Here is a 24,611-nt window from a genome sequence, read left to right as displayed (position 1 = left end):
TCTTCTAACCCCTGAAGGATCACAGCATTTAGCATTAACTCTCTGAATCATGAATTGGAGGAAAGGGAAATTGCATTAAGGAAACTAATTCTTCTAATTGAATAAGCAATCTGTAATTTATAAAACCAGACAAATAAGTTTTGGGGCAAGAAATTAAGGAACTGGAGGGTGGGTGTATGGAATTTCTTCGGGTTTTAGTCTGGCAAGGTACAAAACAAGTCTTACAAATACTTTTTGACGAGCCTTGGCTTCTGCATTATACCTGACCACCACATGAACTATACCAAACGAAGCTGGAGATTATAGTTTTCCTACATCTCAGTCGTTGATAGTAACAGGTTTTTAGGACTACAAATAGCTTTTCCTTACTGTTTTCAGAGTTGTTATCACACCATGAACAAATGTTCTGTGTCAGGCCGTTTTGTGAGACCTCCAACTGCATATACCTTATAAGAAATGAATCTGTCTTCTGAAACAATGTTATGTCTCAAGTTTGGATTGAACTGTATCATCAAGTGGAAATTATATTGACAAATACTAAGCTTGCCAGAAAGATGTTTGATAAAACCCTTAGCATGTATAGGTTTGGAGACTTTAACGTATCTGAAGTAAATGTAGCAAAATATTTCACTTATTTTCTGCTAAATCATACCAAAGGCTGTTAACTCTGGTAAGAACTGTTCCAGACTTTCTGTAAGAACTTGCTTTGCAGAGGGCAAGATCATTGCTGTTTCTCAGTAGCTAGCAGCCTGTATTTGGTGCTTATAAAGTCTTGTGATACTCTGACAGTTAAATATTTGATGGTAAGTGAAACTTCATATCAGCTATATGTTGTTTTCCATCTTACTGTTATAATTTTGGAGTCTTTTAAAGCTGTTAACTTGACGTAAATATTTTCTCTTTACTACAGACAACATTACTAAGTCGTCTGGAACGAATATTTGAAGTCTGTTTTCCTTCCATGCCTGTCCTTGAGATTGAAGAAGAAATCAGGTCCTTAAATCATTTGTTGGAAGCAGGTGAAAAGCAGGTGACAACGGATGAGACCTTAGCAAATACTGGGTAAGAAACCACAATGCAGCACACTTAAAATGGAAGCAGAAATGTGTCTTTAGGAACTTAAAACATATAGCAGTAATTCAGGATAAGTTGTTTGTTTCAAGCATTGTGAAAAACTATCGAGTAAAGATCAGTTATCTAGCAGAATGCTTGTTTTCAGTGACTACATATGCCAGGAATATTTCACTTAGCATATCAACTTAGCAGCATATAATCTTTTAAGTGATGTCTCCAAGTGAATCAGGATATGTCGTATTAGTCACTTTTCATATAAATTGCTGTATTTATTCATGTGATGATGAAGTCTCCGTAGGCCTTGTCCTGTCTGCTCTGGACATCATTCTCCAATCAGAAGTCTCATCTAAAATTGTTCTGAGAACACTGCAGTTTTAGTTCCCCTGGGTATTGTGCTTGGGTGTAAGTTTAATTGGAACGTATAATAAATCACTTGCATTAAAAACTAGAATAAGTATTCAAGGCTGTGAAGCTGTTATTCCTGTTGATAACTTGATTTATGATGGCTTGTATAGGGAGCTGATGGATGTGTGGACAGAGCTGCAGGATATCCATGAGGCATATGGACTGAGGTACCAGTGGGGTGGCTCCCACAGCAACAAAAAGCTTTTGTGCTCCTTGGGAATCGACACAAGAAATATTGTAAGTCTGCCCGTAAAACTTGTTTTCTATATAATGGAGCTGCTTTAAATGTAGAATCAGGTGGAAGTCTTTGTATGGATGCTTGTCTCTTAATTGCATAGCTGCATTGACCACTGCTTTTCATGACAGACCATCTGACAACTTTTTAATATTAAAAGTTGCATTAGTTTTTAACCATTGTGTTATGTTTAACATAGTATTTATTCTCTGATACTAACCTTATACAAGTTATATAACATTGAAAAAATATTATTGTTGCTGACACAGGAAACTCTTAGTAAATTTTTTTGTTGTTGTTTTATCAGCTCTTTACAGGCAACAAGAAACAGCCTGTTATAGTACCCATGTATGCAGCAGGACTGGTAAGCTTTTTTAGTGTTGTTCTTTGCTATAGTTCCAACAATGCTCTATAATGAAATAAATTATATTAGGGACCAAGTGTGCTGAAAGGTATTTTTGAAGTATGATTATGGGTTAAGCATCAGTAGAAATGCTAGGAAGGACTTACCAGATACACAATTTTTATTATGTGTGCAAACAGATGCTTTATAAATAGAAGTATTGGGTTACTTATTTCAGGAAGCAAACTATTGAGTAAAGTGGGCCAGCTTGTCTAAGCTCGGTTTAAGGTGCTTTCTAAAAAAAAACCTAAGTAATCTGTTAATGTGTATGCAGCAGTAAAAAGTTCTTGAATTTTAACTATTAAGTATAAGGTGCAGATGTAAAAATATCGACTAGAGCTTGACACGAGAAACTAGATCATTACATAGTTGTCAAAAATTACAAAGGAACATCAAAATTAATCAAAACATCAGTTCACATCAGCACTTGTGGGAAGCTGTGGTGCTAAAGACCAGATGCTTCAAAGGAAGGCAAAGTATTGCTCAATAGTTAAGATACTCTATCAAATGTGTATTGGAAGTTTTCTCAGTGCTCTCAAGCATTCCTCTTTGTGCAACTGTTTCTCTCATAGGCTGCTTGGTAATTACTTGATTGCATCTCAGTTTCCCTAGGTAAAGAATGATGCACGGTAATGCATTGCAGTGTTACTGTCATATTCATAAAGGACCCACATATATATAAAAGGCTATTTATGCATACAAAAAGCACTGTATAGCCAATAATGTGTTGCCCGAAGTGCTAGATAAAAACAGGAATCATAATTTGGATCTCTGTAGATTAAATGAAACTCTAGTAACCCAGTACAGTAAGATCAACTCTTTTCACTTATACCAATATTCTGAAATTCCCATGTTTCAGACTCTGTGCAGTGTCTGTAAAAACATTTAGAAGATCAGATTTGCTATTTTTGCTAGTCTGAGCAGAATAAATATGTTCTTTTTTCAGAAAACTTGTGTGTTTGTATATATATGTACATACAAACACTTCTATATTGTAATTCACAAATTGAATATAAAAGGATTGCAGGGTTCTTTTTGTATACATTAAGCCAATTTAATCTGTAGGTTAATTTTGTAGAGTGACTTCTGCATTTTCTAGAGCTGTTGTTTTCTGGTGCATCAAGGTCAACTCATGCCCTTTTCTGTATGTAAGCATGGTATTCTGATACAGAGAGATAAAACATCTTGTAGTAATTGCTGTTTTCTTCCTGTAACACATTTGTGAGCAAGACTGTGTTTGTACATAATACATGCAGCTATTTTTTGCAATTAATTGATGTTGCTGTTTAATTATCTCTAAATTATTTTATATACTTTAGCACACCATAAGCTGGATAGAGGTGATGGTAGAAGTGTCTTGCAGCTTCCTATTGCCACCCTGCTTCAGGTGCTTCTCCACTGTCCAAAAGAATTGATTTAACTGGTGGTTAAATCCTAAGCTCCCTTAACATGGTGTAGAAACACCTTGGTGGCTGGCTTCCTGAAATGATTTTGAATATGCTGGGTGCAAATCCAGTTGTTTTATCTGGGGGTTTCTTTTCTCATACCTCATTGCACCGAGACATGCAAACCACCTTGACACAAACTTCAGTCTTTTTCACCCTCAGTTTTATTAAGGACCACCAGAGGTTTCAGACATTTTCGTAGTGCTGCCTATCTTTGGACCACTTGTTTAAAATGAAAAATGTCATTTAATTGTTTTCTTAAAGCTTTTTAATGCATTTATATTCATGTCAGTAATTACTGTTCTTGGTATCGTTCTGCAAGCTGATAATTTAACTTGTTTCTTCTGAATTACTTAGTTGTTGAAATGAAATGAATGCACTTGTACCTTTGTGATGGGCCATTTGATGTTTCTAGAATGGTCTGTACACAATGGGGAGAAGACATCACCTCGTCAAGTAACTGTTCCCTCCAGCTTAAATTACATTATTGAAAGCTGAAAGCAAGCTCCTGTGAAGCACTTAGTTTTCTGTTACTGGCTCTAAAATGTTTCTTATGGCTAAGGAACCAGGATGATTCTCTTCCCTGTCCCATCTCCTTCCATCCCCCTCATGGAAAGTGTCCAAGATATTGATTACCCCCAAGCCCCTAGTTGAGGGTTGTACTACCTAGTGATGTGTTTTCTATTTTATCTTCATCTGCAGTTCTTGGATTATATATATGTGTGTCTGTTTTATTATTTTATTTATTTCTCTATTTAGGGTATGCTAGAGCCTACCAAGGAACCTTTGAAACCAATATCTGCAGCAGAAAAAATAGCTTCAATAGGACAGACACCTCCTGTATCACCAGAGATGAACACCTGTACATCTGATCAGTTCCAGGTAAAACATAGAGAAGGGGGAGGACAGTAAAAGAAAGAATGAGGGAAACAATGAGATGCTTTGCCTCTTCCCTCATATTTAAAATATCTAAATGTTATGTGCAAAAACACCTTTATTTAAAGGGCAGGTGTTTCTTGTGTTAGCTTGAAGTCTTGCTCTTGGATCTGCTTTTCATGTGTGACTGGAAGGGAGTGCCTATGGTAAGACTAGCAGTTGGTGGCCAGCATTTAAGAGTCCTGATGATACCTCTGTTAGGCAGCAGTTTGCTTTAAAAGGCAGTGGACAGTTACTTCCACAAATTTTAGATGTAACTTTGCATTTGTCCTTTTTTTGGCTAAGGTTCTTCATCTTTCCTTTTTCTGAAGCAAAGGTTTTGTAGGATGTCTTATGGGACATCTTTCTACCTGCTGATTAGCACTTGTTTCTTCTGAATTACTGTATCTGCATATGTGCTGTTCATATTCTTTTCCTTTTTTAACTTTCCTGTCTTTTTCAGAGTAATATGAAAAACAGCCCAGCTGCCTGGAAGCAGATTCTGGGTACAATCATTACTAGAATAAGTGCCTGACTGTACAAGTTTTATTGGCCCATTATGCCAGGTTTTATTGAATGATTATGTGTTGAACAGAAAGCTGCTTCGTTACTTCTCTGTCTTTTAAGTCTGGTAAAAAATTACTCCAGATCTGTTTAAGAGTGAGCTTTTGAATTTCATTAATTCTTTTTTTGCAGTTTTGATATTATGACATTAGAAAACCACTTAAACACCATGTATGTTGCAGCATGTGTGGTTGTCAGCAGGCTAGTGAGATGTGCAGAAACATTTCAGTATCACTACAGTGGTACTCAGCACATGTTCAGAGGGTCAGCTTAGTGCAGGTCTTGTTTAATCTACCCAGCATCTTTGGTTACCTGCTATGCTTGTCATTTAATGGAACTCCAGGATGAATTATGCTTGTGCTATGGCTAAACTTTACACTAGGTTTTTCTCAGTATAGGGATTTCCTTGCATTCCTTGCTCTGCCATAGTGCAGAGCTCTGTGACATGCTTATACCAGAGGAGAATTTTTTTCACTGTAAAATAGCAGTATGTCAGTGGTCTCAGAACTGAATTGGTTGATATAGCAATTAGACAGGTTTGGTGATGCTCCTGTGCTGCTTCTCATAAATACTGTAGTAGGACTGAGCAGCTGGACTGGGCATTAGAAAATGTAACAGTGATGGATATTGCAACCAGCGTGAGCTGAAGAAATCACTAGTGTTAGTTCTTTATATGAAAAAAGGAGAAAAATTTCACTTTCTGCAGCATTCAAAGTTCCATTTTTTACAAAGTGGAAAACAAATCAAACCGTGCGCTAAACATAGTGTAGAGAACTGCAGGAGCTTGAAGGAGCAGCATCTGACATGTGCCATTTTCTCAGTTGCTTGGCAGTGGTAGTGCTGAGTGCCAGAAATAAAGAACCTCTACTTATCAGAGGTTTTTTGGGTTTGGTGGGTTTTTTTCCTCTCTCTATGAACTTATACTTTTGGGTACTCCTGCAGCAAAATTCCAAACTGTGACAAGCAGTGGGATAATCACAGAATGGTTTGGGTTGGAAGGGACCTTAAAGCTCCTCCAGTTCCAACCCCCTGCCATGGGCAGGGACACCTTCCGCTAGAGCAGGCTGCTCCAAACCCCGTCCAACCTGGCCTTGAACACTGCCAGAGATGGGGCAGCCACAGCTTCTCTGGGCAACCTGTGCCAGGGCCTCAGCACCCTCACAGGGGTGAAATTCTTCCCGATATCTAGTCTAAATCTCCCCTCTGTTTGTTTAAGGCCATTCCCCCTTGTCCTGTCACTATGTGTCCTTGTAAAAGGTCCCTGTCTAGATTTCTTGTAGGCCCTTTTAGGAGGCTGCTGTAAGGTCTCCCTGGAACCTTCTCTTCTCTAGGATGAGCAAGCCCAGCTCTCTCAGCCTGTCTTCATAGCAGGTGTGCTCCAGCCTTCTTATCGTCATCTTTGTGGCTCTTTCTCTGGACTTGCTCCAACAGGTCCTCATCTCTCTTGTGTTGTTGCCCCCAGAGATGAACTCAGAACTGCAGGTAGGGATCTCATGCACCAGAATAGAGAGAGAAAATCCCCTCCTTTGATCTGCTGGCCATGCTCCTTTTGATGCAGCCTGGCACACAGTTGGCTTTCTAGGCTGCATAATCTTGTCCCATCACTTGTTCTGACAAGATCATGTCAGTTCAATAATTGTGGTCTATGAATACATACCAGAAGCTTCTGTGCTGCTGGCCTTGGGTTGTTTGGTTTTGTTTTCAGAAAGACAGATACTGAAATAAGCTTTTGAGTAAGAAATAAGTTAGAGCTCTAACCTTAAGAGGCTACGGTTAAGCAACATTGAGAAAGCTTCAGGGCAGGAACAATCAGTTCTCCACCTCAGAGACCTTGTTTCTTCCTTGGCCTTATTTTCTCTTAATGTTTGGTGGCTTCTGTTTGCTTTTGGAAAAATCCAACTTCACACTGTGCAGACTGCCTTTAGGAATATTCCAGATTGTAGTGGTATTAAGATGATGTGCCCCAACTTTGGTAAACATTTCATTAGGAACTGTGCTATAAACGTTGGCAAATATGCAGTGGAAATAGAGACAATTTTGGTGGACACTGAAACTTCTTATTCTAAAGACAGGTAATTTAGATATAACAATGTATATGTCTTTTAAGCTTACCCAATTAATGTGTACTTATTTAATAAAAACTTCTGAATGCCTCTGTTTTCAGATAGTTATGATGATGGGTCATTCTTACATTTAGAAGCTTCAGAATATTGACTGTCTTATTAGAAGGAGAGGCTCTTGTTAATAGATTCCTAGGCTTTGCTTAAGGAAGTGAGTTGTTTAAAGCCTGGCATTTATGGGACTTACAGATCAGTGCCTGTGTGTGTACATGTATGACTTCCTGCTGAAGGAATAAGACTTTGGAGGAAAGACTGTGGTGATGCAGAAGTAGGAGTGCAAAGAACATTTGTAGGAACACCAAAAAGCCTCCTAAGTTTTTTTTGTTGTAGGCGAATGGAGGAAAGCATGCAGAGATTTAAAATAGAGAGCATTCAGAATCAAAAGTATTGAGGAAAAAGCAGCAACTGATCTGCAGTATCTTTTCTGAGTTATTATATAAACTCTGTGTCTTGGCCCCATTCCCTGCAGAGGATCTCACTGGGGTGGTTACAGTGTGGAAATAGAGTGGAGAAATTTCCATCTGAGCCGTTTAAGCTGTGATGGCAAGGGGTTTGTGACTTCTTCTCTCAAGCTACTTAAGTTACTGACTGATCTATCAAATTAGTTTCTTGTGTAAAGATGACTTTTGTCGACTCGTCCTGTTTTCTATTTGAAGGTAGCATCTAAATTCTTCTTGTCTTGTTTATCTTGACAGTTGAGGGATCTATTTCTCTCTTCCTCTGTGCTCATAACTGTAAGGCAGGAAACACAGTATGAAATAATTCCCTGATTGCTGTTCCCTTTATCCAAGCATGGTGTCTCAGAGGCTTCACAGGTCTGAAGTAAAAGGCTTTCTCAAGACACATCGGGTGTAAAGAAAGAGCGTCTGCTCACATAGGCAAACTTTGATTGTGAAACCTAATGCAGGCACCCTTCTCTTCTTCTTTAGAGGGGGTTCTGTACCATGGCCATGTCTTCAGGTAGTGTGATTTAAATATATCTCAGCACTTGTTAAAATGGCTCCTGTCTGGACTTAATGTTGACTGCTTTCTTTTGATTTGATACTGTTCTGTGGCTAATGTTTTATAGTTTATTTACCTGCTTCTCTTTGGCTTTCTTGGAAAAAGCTATCTTATATTCTGCTCTTTCAGTATTGCTTCAAAGCATCCTCTTCTCTCTATTTGGGACTGTGTTTCTTTGGTATAGTCTAGTGGTAGCTTTGTCCCAGCATACAGGGTAAATAGGGGATTTCTTACCCGCCTAATTTTGCTTTGTGAGTTTTATATTGGATTAGAAATCTACAGTCACCCAGACCTTTCTAGAAGAAAATTACCAGTCATTCTTTTCTGCAGGTGCCCATTATAGCACATCTGCATGCATGTAAGCCAGTGAATTAGGGATCAGGTTATAATAGAAATAAGTATCTTACACTTGCTGGCTATTAGGGTCTAAGCCTTAATTAAACCCCATGGGGTGAGAGTCTTTAAAAACACTTTTAATTATATAAGGGACCATCAGGACTTCTAACAATGACAGATGCAAACTACCATATTATTGGCCACCAGCCAAAGCCTCCATCATGGGACTGCTCTCCAGTTACACACATGAGAAAGACCCAAGAATATATGTAGCTTTGTTGACAGAGAGAAAGGTTTGCAGGTAAGAGATACAGAACTTGCTATTGTATCTGATGTGACAGTCGTTTGAAAGTGGTGTCTGAGAAGAATAATTTTTCAGGACTGTTGTAATTTTGCCAATGAATGCACACAGTGAAACGTATGAATTACTTCCTTGTAAACCTTTCTGAAATGTTTATGGTGCTCATTTATGGGATTAGCTAAATATTTGTACTATATTTGTATTACAAGCCCTTCTGTTTCCCCCCCCCCCCAGCTTTAAGACAGCAAAACAGTTCTTTTCTTTCTTTTTTTTCCCTTTGTTTAATTTTCCTTGGGTAATTATTGGCACAGAAACAAACATTTACATTTTACTCTTTTCTATTATAAAAGCTCTTGCATAATACCATTGTAAAATTACTATGTGAAAACATCTCTCACTTTTATCAAAGAGAAGTGATGCAGTAAAACCAGTACGCATTTTAGCTTCCTCTTTGTCCCTTCTGACAGCTGAATATACTTTTTCATTTCTGTACCATGCTCTGTAATCTAAGATAGAGGGAGGAGTGAGAGCAGTTTGCCCCAGTTCTCAATATTCTTCTAGATTGGGTGTTTTTCCTTAAAGCATGTTATTAAAGTAATAGTCGAAGTGCAGTAGTCTAACAACCTTGCAATCTCTGAAAGACAAAACATTATGTTCCCACTGTCTGAGATTTCAGTGCTGTGTTCAGGTGTCCCTGTATAGTTTAGTTTTCCTGGGGCCAAGGACACAAGGAACAGAAAACTTTGTTCTAGCTTTTGCCTCTGCTCTCTGCTTTCACTTTATTTGCTGTTTGATAGAATAGGGCTTGTCAGCAACCTATATAGGTGGGATCTGTGCTTTACTTGCCACCCTCTTTTGGAAGTGATTGAAGTCAGCAGAAGGGCCTCATCCCATAGAGCAGTTTAACATACTTAATATACTCTTACTGATTTCTAGTCAGTTTGGGGTTCTTTCTCCATATTAGGAAGAATTCATCACATCCTTTGTGCTCTGGCAAATCTGAGAATCAAGTCATCATTAAAGGAAACAGCTTAGCAAGCCTTTGGTACCTCTGTTTCCATGCAGTTCTGTCACACTCATGAGTCCTGACTCAGTCTTTTGACACAAAATGTAGTGGGTGTTTTCCTTAGTGAGAGTTGGTAGGAAGCTATTTTGTTTCAATTTGAGTTCATTTTGCTCTTTTTTTTTTCTTTACAAGCCCCTTTTAATGTTAATATATTTTAGATGTGACAAAGCTTAACCAAGCTACAGATGATAGTGATCATTACTTCATCAGGTGTAGCTTCCACACTCTTAACATTATGTTTCCATGTAAATCATTTCAGTGCCAGTGACTTCATTAGCAAAGCAAAGTAAAAAGTGTAGCATCAGCTTCTTAAGCTCCGTGGAGTGAATACTGTTCCAGTTGTGCTCAGTACTGGAAATACTTCCAAGTCATTAGGTAGGAAAGATTTTTCTAGGCAAGGCATTTACTATAAGTAAATACAGAAATCTCCAGGTCCCTTCATTTTTCTTTCCATAAACATCTGTCACCTAGCAAAAGCCTCTAACAGTTAGCTTAATTGTGCAGAGCTAGCTCAGGCTGCTACAGTCTTGATTTGTGATTCTACTTGGTTTTTCAGTGTTGGATAGTTGACAGGTTTATATATATAAAACTAAAGAGAAAGTATGTCTCAGCCACTGGAAACTTGACAACTGGTGTTGCTTTTTGAATAATGCTGCAGAGAACTTCCACAGCTTTTCTTTCATAAGTGTGGTTGTTCTGTTAGAAGTTGAGGGCACATCCTTTCCCAGTATGTCTTGATACTTGACCCCACTGGGGAGATAGTAGAAATGCAATGCACGGAAGTAGAAAGATGAACTTACTTCAGCCATTTCTGATACAGTCCCATCTGTTTGCATCCTGAGAATATGAGAGGACAGCACTTGCAAGTTACACTGCACCTGAACACACTTCCCCTGTAAAGCATGGTCCCTGCTGCTTGCTTGATTTACCTGTGTGTGTGTAAAAGACGTAACAAGAGGGAATGAAAAGGCACGGATGGGCCTGTGTTAACTCCACAAGGAGTTAACATTTCCATGCTCCTCTTGTTCAGGCATTGTTACCAAGGGGTTTTTTATATCAGAATGAGTTAGTAGTTAAAGGATAACAAGTTACAAGATTTTTTTAAAGGGTTGGGGTGGGGAGGGTATTGATAATTTGTCCCTCACACATAGGAATATGACTCTTCAAAGCAGAACAAACCAAAACAATCACGGACTCTTTGATGGTACATGACTTGATTTTTATATGTAATCAGGACAAAGAATGGATGTACAGACAGCTTTCACTAATAACCTTATTTTACATATGCCCCATAATTGTGTATACATAACTTCTTATGCAAAATGCATTGTCTTCCATGAAAGTATTAATAGCTTAACTTTCAACTATGCCTTAAGTTTTTTTTTAATCAGATTCATATGCTTTGTTAATTTGCAAATCCTGTTAGAGTATAAAGGTTACCTAATTTGTACTGTTGAGAAATTAATGAGATTTCCTATGAAAGAACAAATTTACTTTGAATCTTTAGTGCATATTATGAAAATACTTGCCTCCTAAAAGTTGGGGCTTGCTCATTTAGTTGTCTTTTTAGTATTGAGATGCTAAAGAATCTGTTGTTTGAACTGCTTTGCATTGTTGTAACCTGAACTGACTATAAAATCTGATTTCTGACTTTTCAACTCTAGGAATCTCTACCACCTGTCCAGTTTGACTGGAGTAGCAGTGGCCTTACTAACCCTTTAGATGGTACGTCTCTCCGTAGAGCCTCTAGCACCAGAGCTAGAGATAAGAAAGCTACAAAGTTCAGACAAACATCTATCTGCTGATTATTTTTTTAAAAAATACAAACACACACACATATATATATAAATATATATAATATTTATTTCTTACTCCTACCTTTGGAAATTCAGGCTTTCTTTCTGATTAACTGTGCCCCTATGTGAAGTATTACGTAGTCTGAAAAATACCAGGTTAAGTATTATTTTAGATGCTCGTGTCACAGTGGCAATATTAACACTACATTATGCATAACTGCAGATTATAACGAAACTCTGAACAAAAGAGCATTTTAGATTGAGTTTTACTTCTTAAGAGTATTTTTCACCAATGAACTACTATATCTTTAGACATCCTTTGAATGACGAACTTGTGTATAGTGGCTACTTCAAAGCACAATATTTTAATCACAAACTGTTTGCAAAATATATCCTTCTTGAGCTGAAAGTTTTCAGATTTACAGATAATTTTATATTTCAAAAATGTGACTTCATCTGTTATCACTTTTGCTTACATGCAAGAGCTAATTATAGGTAATATATTAAAGAGGTAGCTACAAACTTATTTGTATCTGTAAATGTATATAGTTATCACATAAAAGACCCTTCACATATGTCTATTTTAATAGCAAAGTGAGTTGTGCCACCATCTCCAGTCTCAGAAATGCAAGTGCATGCAAAGGAAACAAAACAAGTTTTGGAAACTTGTTTGATGGACAGACTAGAAACTTGTAAAGAAACACACTTCTATGAGGAGCCTGCTAACAGCAATTAACTCATGACACAAGTTGTTCAAAAGCAGGCTAAAATAAACTGCATCTCTTACTCCACTGGTGTTGCCTCATGGTGTTTCAGAACATGTGGGGTGTAAGAGTTTGGATAGCAATATCATGGTGCTGAAGGAAAGCCTGGATGGACCCTTTTGCTGTTGTCTGGTGTCTTACTACTTCAGTCAATCATCATGCTTTCTTTTTAATGAACAACTTCTCTAAAATGTATCTTGGTTTGATTTCTGGTTTAGTACTAAAGGGGAACAGTATAACTTACCAGTGAGGAACTGGATGCAAGAGTGGCATTTGTTACCCTGCTTTAAGATAATGATAATTAATAGCTTAAAGCTGCTAAATAAAACTTTAAAGGGTTCTTTTGGTTCTTCGCTTTTTGGGGATCTGCTAAGTCTTCCTGACTTTCCTGTTTTTCAATTGCAGTGAGGGGAGCAAAAGCCCACTATATTCTGACTATAAGTTGACCTGTATATTGTTTCCCTTTAACTGATCACATCTTTCTTTCTGGGTCGTGCTGGTTCTCTTTCATTTTTAGATTGAAATAAATATTTCTATTTTCAAGTTGCTAGTGTTGATTTCCTTGCTGCATTGTACATAAGGAAATGTGCACTGAATTAAGTTGTTAACATTTTTAGAAGGTACAAACTAATACTGTAAGCATTGTTTTCATGTCAATTTTTAAATTGCGTACTGAGTACTAATTATAACTTGCATGTTCAAGTGTGTGTCTTACCCCTTTTTACACATAAACCCCTCCCTTGGCTTACCTTCTATATGGCTGCCTACCAACACGGTCACTGAATTTCAAGCTAGTGGAGGTTCCACTCTTCTGAACCTTGATTTCTTTGGGCCCGTGGATGACAGTAGCTCTAGCAGCACCACCACAATCCCAGGTCAGCAGAGTGTTAAAACCACAACTGTAATATTATAATGACTTACTAAAAGCATGAGCACATCACTTGACTTTCCTATAAACAAGAGAAATTTCGCATTGTGTTTCTCTACAGTGTCTTTCTACTGCATTTTTCCTTTAATTTGTGTTCTGCTTTCTGATGTTTTGTATCGAGTGTGAAGTATTTAAAAGGTACTGTCAGCTCTGTATTTGTCACATGCTGAAGGAATGAATGGCTTTTATGCTCATGCAAATAAGATGTTAAAACACTTGTTTCAAACCAGAAATTTTGAGAGTTAACTTAAGCACTTTAAAAATGTTCCAGATGTGATGATTCTCCAAAAATGTGGCTTTTTCTCTCCTCTGAATGAGTGCCTCCAAGTTCCAGGATTATAATGTTATTTAGAAGTTATGAGTGAATTTGAAGTTACAGAGCTTAACATATCAAAACCCTGGTGGGGTTTGCTGCTACCAGGATAATGTAAATTTGTGTGTGTGTGTGAACTACTAATATTAATGATAAAGTGAAAAAAGTGTTTTAACATAATTCATAATAGAAAACTAAGATAGTTGCATGTTTGTGGGGCATTAGAAGTTCATGAACAATAATTATAAAGCCAAAGCACTTTATGTCCAGCCTTTTCCCTTAAAAAGGAGGTGAATCCATTAGATAATGCATGAAAGTAATTGAATTAATTTATGACATGGTTTTGACTTGCTGTGACTATTTTATGTGAGCTTGTGAAAACCTACACTTTGAATAAATTTCTGCAGGAATTTAAAGGAACATTTGGGGGATTTATTTTAGTGCATAGGTTATGTAGATAAGGCAAATATTCTTCCAATAGAATGCCAGAAACCATGATCGTTTTCTTCATAGGAAGGGTTTGGGTTTTTTTAATTTACTGGGTTTTAATTTTTAAATCAATTTTTAAGAGGTCGGGGGTTTTCCCCCCATTTCAAATGAGTGCTTAGAATTATTACTGCATTTTTTGTTTTTAAAAGCCTGCATTTTTTTTGTTGTTGTTTTGAAATCTGGTCATTGAAGGCATTTTTGTGGCATCACATTCCAAATGTCTTTATTCCACCTTTGAGAAATGTCATTGTCCAGATGAAAGATGGCAGGTTTGTCATGGAAATGATAGGTAGCAACTTCAAGAAACTCGAGTCTTACAGATTCTTTTGTGTGTGCAAGTCTATCAACAGAAGTCATCAGTACCCTGTGCATGTACTACTTGTGCAGTTGGGTGCGTTCTTGTGTCCTGATGATGTGCACACTTGAAGTGATTACTAGAGGGATACTGCTAGCCTTTTATTGCCCCTTTTTGTTGTTGTTGTTGTTTGTTTCACTGAGTTACAGGTACAACCATCTTCCCTGGTATACCCTAGAGTACCCTTTTTTTGGTTACTTTTATTTGGTTTGGCTTTTTCTTTCCTCCTGACTTGTTTCTGGGAAAGTCATTTGTTTCTTGGCTTGCAGCTCGTGTGTTTGTGTGTGTGTTTAAGAGCTTTGTGTGGGGTTTGGTTGGCTAACTTTCCTTCAATATCTCATTAAGGTTTTGCAGTGCTTTCCTTAAATATTCTCAAATCATTTAAATAAAATGAAGAATATGCAACTCTTGAAATTAAGTAAAATAACTGAAAGGCAAATTGTTAGATTGTTTGGCTTAAAGAAGAAACTTACTAATAATAGAAGTCTGTTCGTTCTCCAGAGACCTTTAGTTTTACTTACTATAGATCTACACTGTATTCTTCTCAGTCTGATTTCAAGCCAAAATAACTTTTTTGTATTTAAAAAAGAATTGCATTCTGCATTCAGAAAAGGGAGTTACCAATTTCTAGTTTGTTCCCACAGGTTTAGTGTATTGTCTTATTTCTCATGGTAATAATTCAACACAAATGTAGCAGAGTAAGGTGCCTGAAGATCAGTAAATTGAGCAGCAACATCGCATGACAATGAAAATGAATTCAGGACCATAAATGTGAATATCTAAATGATGTAACTTTGAAGGTTGCATTTAACTTCTGTTGCAGAGTTGCATGTCAAAGGACTCCTCGTTTCAATTAGTTTTACAATTTGTACCTTAATGGGATTTCTCAGGCTTCTGCAAGTAAAAGTGTATTTCTTCAAGTCTTCCTCTCCCTGATTGAAAGTGGATATTTTATGGAATAGTTGGGCTTTTTCCTATTTCCAAGTTCTGTAAACATCTGACAATACTTAAAATCTTGGTATACTGGGCTCAGGACAGTGCGTATTTTGCATGAAGCTGGACAAAACTTAACTTTGGAAATCCAGACTTAAAAACCTGTACACAGAAAACACAGCTATTAATTTCTAATCAAGTCATACTAAGTGGATCAGGTCATCTCCCCGTCCCCCACCTTCTGCAGCTTAACCAGGTGATTTTCTTCATTTTACTCCTAGGTCAGCTTGGTTTCCTAACAGTGTGAGAGTACTTGTGCACAAAGGATGGATGATGTAGACACTGCGTGGGGAGAGTTCATGCAAAGCAGGCATCTGTTTGTGCACGTAGTACTGCAATTACTGGGTGGAAAAGGCAGAACTATAGGTGCAGGCATTTTCATCTTTTGGTATTTCAGGAATACTTCCAAGAGTGTCTTGCTCCACTCAGGTAGACTGGATAAAATCATCAAACATCAGCTTATAAATCAGTTTCTGTATTAGGTAGCTAAATGGGACCATCATGTCTAAGCATTTGCAGTGTTTGTTCTGCACTAGTATGAAATGCTTGTGTGTTGGTCAAACCAGCTGGCACAAGTGTGACACTTGTTTAGAACACAGGTGTCTATCATGATGCTTCTGTACATCTACAGTGTTTCTGAAGAACGCTTATTATTGTGGATGGCATATATGCATACTTCATTTAAGCCTGTGAAGCATGAACTAACTTTAACTAGAGGAATATCACCAATGTAACAAACTTCTGAGCAACAACATGTGCTGTAACAGGCTTTCCTTTTGATTTATTTTAATAGTTCTAATTCATAGAGACTTTATTGAAGAAAATATACGTAAGAACTGGAAATATTAGAGCTACTTCTTACTATGATGTGATGCTTGCTATTAAACAGGTAGAATTTCACTCGCATTTTTTTGATGCAGAGTTCTGTTGTTTGCATTGCTTTCAGAATGGCTTCTACTGATAACATTTGAAATCCATTTGCAACACATGTGATGTCAAAATTCAGCATCTGAGTTAACATGTCTGAAACTAGGAAGTCAAGGCTGAAACATTCAGATACTTGGTGCATTATAAACATTTGAACAATTAAAAGGGATTACAGACTAAAAGCTGTGGTAGTGTTACACATTCTAGTATGTAACTTTTTTAATGCCATTCCACTTCTCAGTACCATAAAAGCTGCTTTTCCTCACTTGAAACATTTTTAACACAAAACATTTTTAACTCTTGGAAAAAGCAGGATACCAAAACACACTGTAATGCATGCCAGTGCTGTGTGTAATCCCTCATTAAACAGTTGGTTCCTGGTAACACGCAGTGTGCTTCTAATACAGTTGAGTTAAAGTAATTGAAACAGTCTGTTTTACCACAGCTGACATTTTTACAGGTGTTTCACTCTAAAAGGTAAATCAGGTTTGTTGTGTTTACTCTTAGCCTGAGACCTTGTATGCCAGACTTGATCCACTGTGTGTGTTTTCTAGTACAACTATAAAAGCTACTGGAAAGGGTGGGGACAGAGGATGATGTTTCAGAAATGCAGACATGTCCTGTCATGTTCTTTTCATGCATCTTGACATTATAAATGATTCAGATGTTTACAGAAAACAGTCTCTAGCAAGTTGGTCTGTGGCTCTTTATTGCTATACTTGCCTCCAGCCATCACTGATTATCGTTTTATACTATAAGGTGTGGATCCTGAATTGTATGAATTGACAACCTCAAAACTGGAAACTTCCAATGCAAGCAACAGAGTGACTGATGCGTTTGCAAGACTCATGTCTACAGTGGAGAAGGCAAGCACGTCCACAAGGTAAATACTTTGTTGTGCTTTTTCATTCTTTTTCCAAAGGCAGCATGAAATATGAGGAATAAATGTGTGTGCAGTTTCAGGTCAGCAGTTCTTGAATGAATGAAAGGCTAAAATGTAATTATTAAATACAAAATTCATAGTACTGTAATTCATATTTCAGATTGTTATAGAACTCTAAAATAAGATGGAAAGCAGTTCATGACATAAGTTGAAAAGCTAGAGATGAGGACTGAACTGGAGGAACTGACTTCCTGAGAAGAGGGTTGATTCCAAAGAATGGAAGGGTAAACTGAGCAACGCAGTTTGGTGGCTTTGAGAGAGGACTCTCCTCAGTCTTCTGTGTAATTTATACATCTGGAGTGTTCCACAAGTAAAAGGATAAAGCCGATTAATAATAATGACAATACTTGTCCCATGTAGTTCTAGTACCTGTCAAAACTTCAGTGAGTAAACATCAGATTAGTTTTGCTGTTGCACGTCAAGGAACAAATATGCAGTTGTAAGTTGTCCTTTCTGCTTCATGGATCTCGTGAAATTCTTGGGAACTTCTTTTTATAGGTAGAACTTACATAAAAGCTTTAGGTGTCAGATGTCTTGTAGTCTGGTCTGTTGAATGGGTACAGAACAGCCTTTCCATTTACAAGGTTGTACTCTTCAGGTTTGTTTCTTAATCTGTATTTTAGCAGTAGGATCCTGGACTGTATGTATGAAGGTGTAATTAATATCCGTGCCTATGAATCACTGAGTGATTCTCACCAAGTAAAACATTTCTGTTGATGAAGTGCATGCTTCAACATGCCTTACAACTGATAGATAGTTTAACATATCCTCACTTGTAGGTGAGCTGTAGGGTTTATTCAGCACTCTCAAACTAGATGCATTTCCATGCAGCATAGCCCTTAGAGAGGAGTCATGGTTAAAGAGTTTTGGCAAGGGTAGTGATTTGTAATGGTGGGGGATAGCTGGCTTTCTTAAAATGACCAGAACTATCATTTGCAAGAGCTCTTTTAAAACATCTTCTTTCATTAAGGAGACTTTCTTGCTAGCTTTCCTGCAGTGAAAACTGGTCAAAGTGAACACGGAATAAAAACAAGCCATGAAATTTCAAGGGAGAACCAGTAGAGGGAACTCCATACTTCAGTGCTGATTTTTGTGTCTCAGCTTTTGGAATGCCTATTTTTCTATCCATGGAGTGCATATACTCTTTCTGAAAATGCACTAGTGGCAAAATTTGACTTCCACTAATTAGAAAGACCCCGTTCCAGTTAAAATATTTTGTAACATATTCTAAGTCTAGTTTAAAATTCGCAGCAGAACATACAAACTCTTTATTAATTTTTATTTCCACTCAGATTTGTACCTAATTGCTTTCTTGAAGGAGTCTTAGCTTAATTTTTCTTTAGACATTAACAAGGAAGTCTGCTTTGCTTGAATATTCACCCTCATTTTCTGTATTGTTTATTGATATGAGGGATTTAGGTTTTTTCCAATGCTTTCCAGAGGGCAGTGGAAAGCTTTTACTTGTGCTGTTAAAGCTCTTTATTCGGATGTCAAAGCTCTTCCCCTGTTCTGGAGAGCATTACTTTATGATAGGAAGACGTTCTAGACCTGTGCTGTAGCAGTATCAGGCTGTAGAGGGAGGGTGGGGACCTCAGACTTGGCAGTTAAGTTCAGATACACACAAGGATTAGCAGTTTTAAAGCATCTGTTTTCAGTGTTTAATACATTTTGTATGTTTCTGCCAACCCTGAATTTTAAACATTTTTTCTTTCTTTAATTCCATGCTCTCCAAAAGAAAAGCAGTCTGGTTTTCAAGCTAGAAACTTTCAGAGAAAGAAGGTCTTATCTCAGTAGTATGCCAAATATGTTACAGAATGTCAGCTTTTTACAATAAAATTGTTTTTCTTTTGATTTTTTTTTTCTGTCTTTCATAATGAATTGAAGACTTTAAAATAGGGGTGGCTGGGTACAGCCAGCTCAACAAGGATGACATTCATGCACCAACCCGGAAATATGGCCTATTAGCCATTCATCATAACTGCTCAGGGGAAGATGTAGCCAGTGGCTTAACATCACTTTGATGGCAACTTCAGTTGTGTTAAGGCTATCCAATGTCTGCAATTTGTCTGAATTCAGGATATTTAGGGTGAAGTTTAGAGTGAATATATCATTGTTCAGCTGTAAAAAGCCATGTGAAAAGTTGTCTTTTCTTAAAAGAGCCACATCTTTTGCATTCAAACCCATCTCTTAAAGCCAGAAAGTCAGTTTCTCAGAAGGAAAGTGTTGGGAGTGCAGGGGAGGCTTCTCCCTCAGCTTGAGCCTGAAACCCTGATGGCAGCAGTAAGTGTTGAAGGTCAGGGATCCAGTACAGCATTCCACAGACATTCTGCAGCCTTGCCCGGTTCCATAGAATTGGCAGAGATCAGAAGTTTATCTGCTGTCTTTTTGAAGGAAAACAGAGCACTCATATCTCTCCAAGAAACAGACAAAACTCTCATTTAGGCTGGAAATATTCCTTGGGGGAGGTGTTGGATGGAGCAGGCTACCTCTTAATTACAGAGTGGTTTTCAAAGTGCATTTTTCTAATCATTGTTGCTGTTAGAGTCTGGTCTTGCTGGTGCTATCCACAAAACCCTTGTGCAAACATGAGAGATGACTGAAATCCTGAAAGACTTGAATGCTGTAGGAAGGGGTTGGAATGCAAAACAGAACAGTGAGGTGTGAGTGACACATCAGCAAAGTATTCCCTGTTTCTTGCTAAAGTCTCTTCCAGCAACTTTCGTGCCTGTCAGTCTGGCTAATTTCTTGTGGCTTAGTGTTAACATGCCTTTGAAAAGGAAACTTCGTGCCAACAGGTAGATGGACTGGTACAATTGCTAGGGTAAGGCTATCCCTTCTGTCTCAGGAGGAAATACAATCTAGTGTAATAGATGGGGGGCAGTGCTCTGTAGAGAGTAGTTTTAAATCCTGAAGGAAGCAGAGACCTTGTTTTGAGTGAGGGCTGGGTTCTTCTATGGTTTAGTAATCAAAAGTTCTCATTCCAAAGCAGACAGTATTAGTAGAGCCACTGCTGACAATCTGCTCACTTGGGTGTGCATTCTGTAAACTATGGTATCTAGGAATTGAGAGTACATGAGCAAGAGGGGCTCTGCAATGTGTGTCCCAGACCAGGGTTTAGCAAAAGAAGGTCTTGACAGTGGGAACACCTTCAGTAATAGCGGTGACTGAAACTAATGCACTGACATGGTTATTTCGCTTGCCTCTATCAAAAGATACCACAGTTATTAGGCAGCTTGGTAAGTTTTGAAGGTAAAAACAGCCTGCAGTGATGATGCTACCTTTGTCTTTTAAATTTTGAGAGCTAATGAGTAATCCTCTAAGGCTGCCCTGGTGATACCTGCTACCAAGGGTACTGACTGCTACCCAGAAAGGGTACTTACAGTGTCCAGTTTTATTGTCTTCCAGAGGAACCTGCCCTCTCCCATCAAGGAATGCAGACTTTACACTATCTCATCCCTTTCTGCACTGAAATGATTTTTAAAAAGACTTTGAGCTTCATTACCAAGTGATTGTATCTATAGCTGTAACTTGGTCACAGCTAAGCAGTGTTTACTGTATTAGTGTGTTTGCTTGTCCTTCTTTACAGATACTTTCTACAGAACACATTAAGTAGCTAAATTATTGCAAAGGGCCTCCAGCCAGGAGGGGAGTATTCAGTAATTGTCGAGATTCACATCTGAGTGTGCTCACTGGTGCACATGTTCTGCTGTGATGTTGCAGAGACCAGCTAGTACAGCAAGAGCAATAGCATTATCCTGTGATAAAGGTCCAGCATATGACCACCAGGTGAAATGCAGTGCTGCCTCTGGGATGTAGCAGTGCTATTTCTTAGAATGCCAGTTAAGCAGAAGAGGAAGAGGCATATAAATAGCAGGGAGTGTGTGAGCTCCATCTCAGTGCCTGATTAACAATTACAGGAACTCCTTTTAATGCAGATCTTGGAGGCGGCCCTCTTCCTTTGGCTCCCTCTGCCAGACACTCTGTAGTTAGCTGTAAGTCCTTGATCACCAGGAGTTTGTACCTTTAAGAGGCTTGTGGTAAGTGATTACTAATAGTGGCACCAGATACTGATAACAGTGGTGGGTGAGAACCACATTTCAACAGCTCAGAGATAGTCCTTCAAGTGCAAACAGAGCTGACTGTGAAGTTGTTAGAGAAGGAGGCACATATTGGCTCTCTGCTTCTTCCTTCAGTAAATCCAGCACACAGCTTTGTTTATCCTCCAGAATTTGGTAATCTGCCTAGTCAGTGGCTCATGAAATTCCACTGCAGCAGAGAAAAGAAAATACTGCTATTCTAGTGAAGGAAAGTCGGATTTAGTATCTAGGCTGCCTCATCTAGAGATCTTTCATCAAGTGGAGATTTCAAGTAGCAAACGAAGTGATAGTTCAGTGTCAACACAATGATCAGTGATGTCAAGGATGAGTTTGACTCCAGCTTGTTTCTTTTCTTCTCCTCCTAGCTAAGAAATCCTGACACTGCTTCCCTTTGCTTTCCCCAAATCTCTGATCAGCCGAGGAAACAATCCCGATGGGTGCTGACAAAAGAAAATAGAAGTACATGCTGCTTTGTGGTCAGAGTGGTCATTGCCCTCTCCAGGGCTTCATTTAAAGTTTATAGCTAAGACAAAAGATACAGAAAGGACATTTCTGAAGTGTTCTAGGGAAAGGCAGCGTATTTGGTTTCAAGCCTTTTGTCTCAGCTTTTTGCCCCAAAAATGAGGGAGTTCATTTAGCTAGAATTACTAATGTTGTTGCAGGGTACAGCAGGTGCCTTTTTGGAACTGGAATAGTGTTTGATGTAAAACAGAGTATTTCTAGTAATAGGCAGTGTTCTTCAAAGATAAACCAGATGTCTGTGAGTATTGATGTTTGGGCAGGGGAAGGGGGTTTTCTGGAGTGGTCTGAGCCAGGCTTCATTTTACTTAGGAAATGTAAGGGGTTTGCATAATAGTGAGAACCAAACTACATAGAATTCAGATCTCTTTTTATTCATTTTTTGCGCAGTAATTCTTATGAATAATGCAAAAGGCAAAGTAAACACCAGTGATTCCCAAACTGCTGTATGTATCATGGCTACACGTCCTAGTGCACTTCAAAGCAAGTAGCTACAAGTTGGAAATCACCTTTTGCTGTTGTTGAGCCCTGGCGTGGGGGGAAAAGCTTCATGGATCACGATATGTAGAGTAGCATGATGTTTAATCTGAGAATAGTCATGTTGGAAACACGGCATAAGTACCTTTTTATTTTAAAAGTATTAAGAAGTAAGTTAGGAACTTCTTAATGTCCTTTCAAGACTTTTCCACTCTTTCTTTGAAAGATTATACTGGATTTAGGTACTTTAGATCTGATGCTTCTATTGTCTTATACCTAGAATATGGGCATGGTTGTCTCTTCAAGTGAGTCTCTTTAACACTGGAACCTGCAAACAAAAAAGAAAGGGAAATATTAAAATCAGCATTTTAATAGGAATTTTTCTCCCTCCTTATTGCAACAATATACAGGAACATTTTGCTGACTTTCTGTGTTAACATTTTGTTGGTAGGCAGGTAGGTATTATAACGTTAGACTTCTCACATAGCTTACAGAAGTGCCTGTCAGTGGGAGACAAACTGACAGAACATTGCTTCAATCAGTGATTCTTTTAGTGATGCAAGGGATATCAGGTACTGTATTAATTCACTTTGTTCTTTTCTTTTCCACAGGAAGCCTAAAAAGGAAGAGCATCTTAGTGAAGAGGCTGCCAAGGTGATTTCTAGCCTTCCTGACTTAACTTTCATGCATGCCAAGGTGTTGATGTTCCCAGCCACATTAACACCTTCAACAAGCTGCCAAGAAAAGGTAGACTAAAGTGATGTGAATTGGACATTTTCTATTGATTTTTTTTCTTTTTCCTTCCCTCTGTGGGTCGTAAAAAGCAATCTTGCTTTAATTAAAAAAGAAAATCAAGTTCAGATGATTTGTTGGTAAGCAGCACTAGAAAGGTATACATAGTAATGTATATTTATTTACATACCGGAGTCCTAAATTTATATTAGAGAAACATGTAAATAATTGGGGGTAAATCTTTTTGAAGATCTATTCTTTTTGTTGTGCTGGGATGTACACATTTCTGTCTTTGTGAAATACACTGGTGGTGTCCTTCTTACAAAACAGGAAAAAGTTTAAAAAAATAAAGAAATCCTAAAAACAACATGAAAACTTCCATCTTCACGGTCTGTGAAGTGCCCCCTTAAAAACCTTCAGATTGCATTGAGCATCTTTTTCTTTCTTGCTTATATTAAAATAACTATTGCTGGGGAAAAGAAAGCCCAAAGGCTACGTTGTCCCTTTGCAGGTTTTCGGTTTTATTGTTGTTTCTTTAAAGCCCAGTAATTTCTTTTGTGTTTTAACAAGCTGAAGATGTGATTTTTTTCCTTCTACTCCATCCCTCCCCCTGTTTGGTTGGCTGATCAATCTTTATGTTCTTGAACTTCAGTAGTATGGCTCTGTCACTATATAGCCTGTTGAAAGGTATGCTCTCAGTAACTACTTGTTCCGGTTCTGGATCACTGTCTAAACACTTGATTTTTTGGGCTCATTAGAAGGTTGTCTGCTTTTAATCAGTTTGATTTGGAAAAGAAGGACCAAAACTATATGAATGTCTTACAATGAAATTTACCTGTTAAAGTTTGTTTTTTTTATGTTCTGTTGTACCACTATTCCTGTTTGATTTTGCACAGTGTAAAATGACATAATCATAGATTGCTATGGTTTTAGGCTGTATATACAGTAAAAAACTATGGGTTGTAAATGTCTGGGGAAATTCCTATGGAAAAAAGAGAGCTATGTAGAAGAACCTCTAAAAAGGTCAATGTGCATGCCCAAGGTCTTTTGAGATTTAAGTGTGTAAATTTCCTTTTAGCTTACACAAAATAAAATAATTTAAAAGATACATATGTTTATAGTCTGCTATCTTTATATATGGAATGGACACATTACATTTCTGTTAATGGTAAAATCGATGCCCTGCATTAACAGTAGAACCTATGAGTTGGTGTTGTGCAGTCCCACAAAACGCACCTGTCGGTCCTACAGAAGAAGCAGCTTTTCTTTAATAGCTCTGTTAGTGCTTTGTGATGTAGTTTCTTATTTCTGTTTCCAACTTGCCTTCCAGTTTATAGGGTGATGTGGCCCCAAGACATGTCAGTATTTTGGGTTAGAGACTTCTTCTGAGTACTTGGCAATGCTCATCTGTA

The 24,611-nt window shown here is 37.9% G+C and overlaps 1 protein-coding gene across 3 annotated transcripts in view; it reads left to right on the top strand.

Moving 5' to 3' along the window:
* AFTPH (aftiphilin) overlaps positions 1–24,307 on the top strand; it is a 48,629-nt gene extending 24,322 nt beyond the window's left edge. Inside the window, exons 3-10 of one of the 3 annotated variants that reach the window (XM_034060571.1) lie at positions 911–1,062; positions 1,590–1,716; positions 2,022–2,078; positions 4,322–4,444; positions 11,531–11,591; positions 13,218–13,301; positions 17,191–17,314; positions 23,079–24,307. In XM_034060571.1, the coding sequence (XP_033916462.1) occupies positions 911–1,062; positions 1,590–1,716; positions 2,022–2,078; positions 4,322–4,444; positions 11,531–11,591; positions 13,218–13,301; positions 17,191–17,314; positions 23,079–23,223 (873 nt within the window). In that variant the 3' untranslated portion in view covers positions 23,224–24,307. The remainder of the gene's footprint in view (positions 1–910; positions 1,063–1,589; positions 1,717–2,021; positions 2,079–4,321; positions 4,445–11,530; positions 11,592–13,217; positions 13,302–17,190; positions 17,315–23,078) is intronic. The other 2 variants (XM_034060572.1, XR_004549459.1) reach the window with 2 other exon arrangements.
* The last annotated feature ends 304 nt before the right edge of the window (positions 24,308–24,611 follow it).

Source organism: Melopsittacus undulatus, chromosome 3 (assembly GCF_012275295.1).
Source record: "Melopsittacus undulatus isolate bMelUnd1 chromosome 3, bMelUnd1.mat.Z, whole genome shotgun sequence".
NCBI lineage: Eukaryota > Metazoa > Chordata > Aves > Psittaciformes > Psittaculidae > Melopsittacus > Melopsittacus undulatus.
The sequence above is the reverse complement of the archived record's forward strand: the minus strand, read 5'-3'. Positions and strand labels throughout refer to the sequence as shown.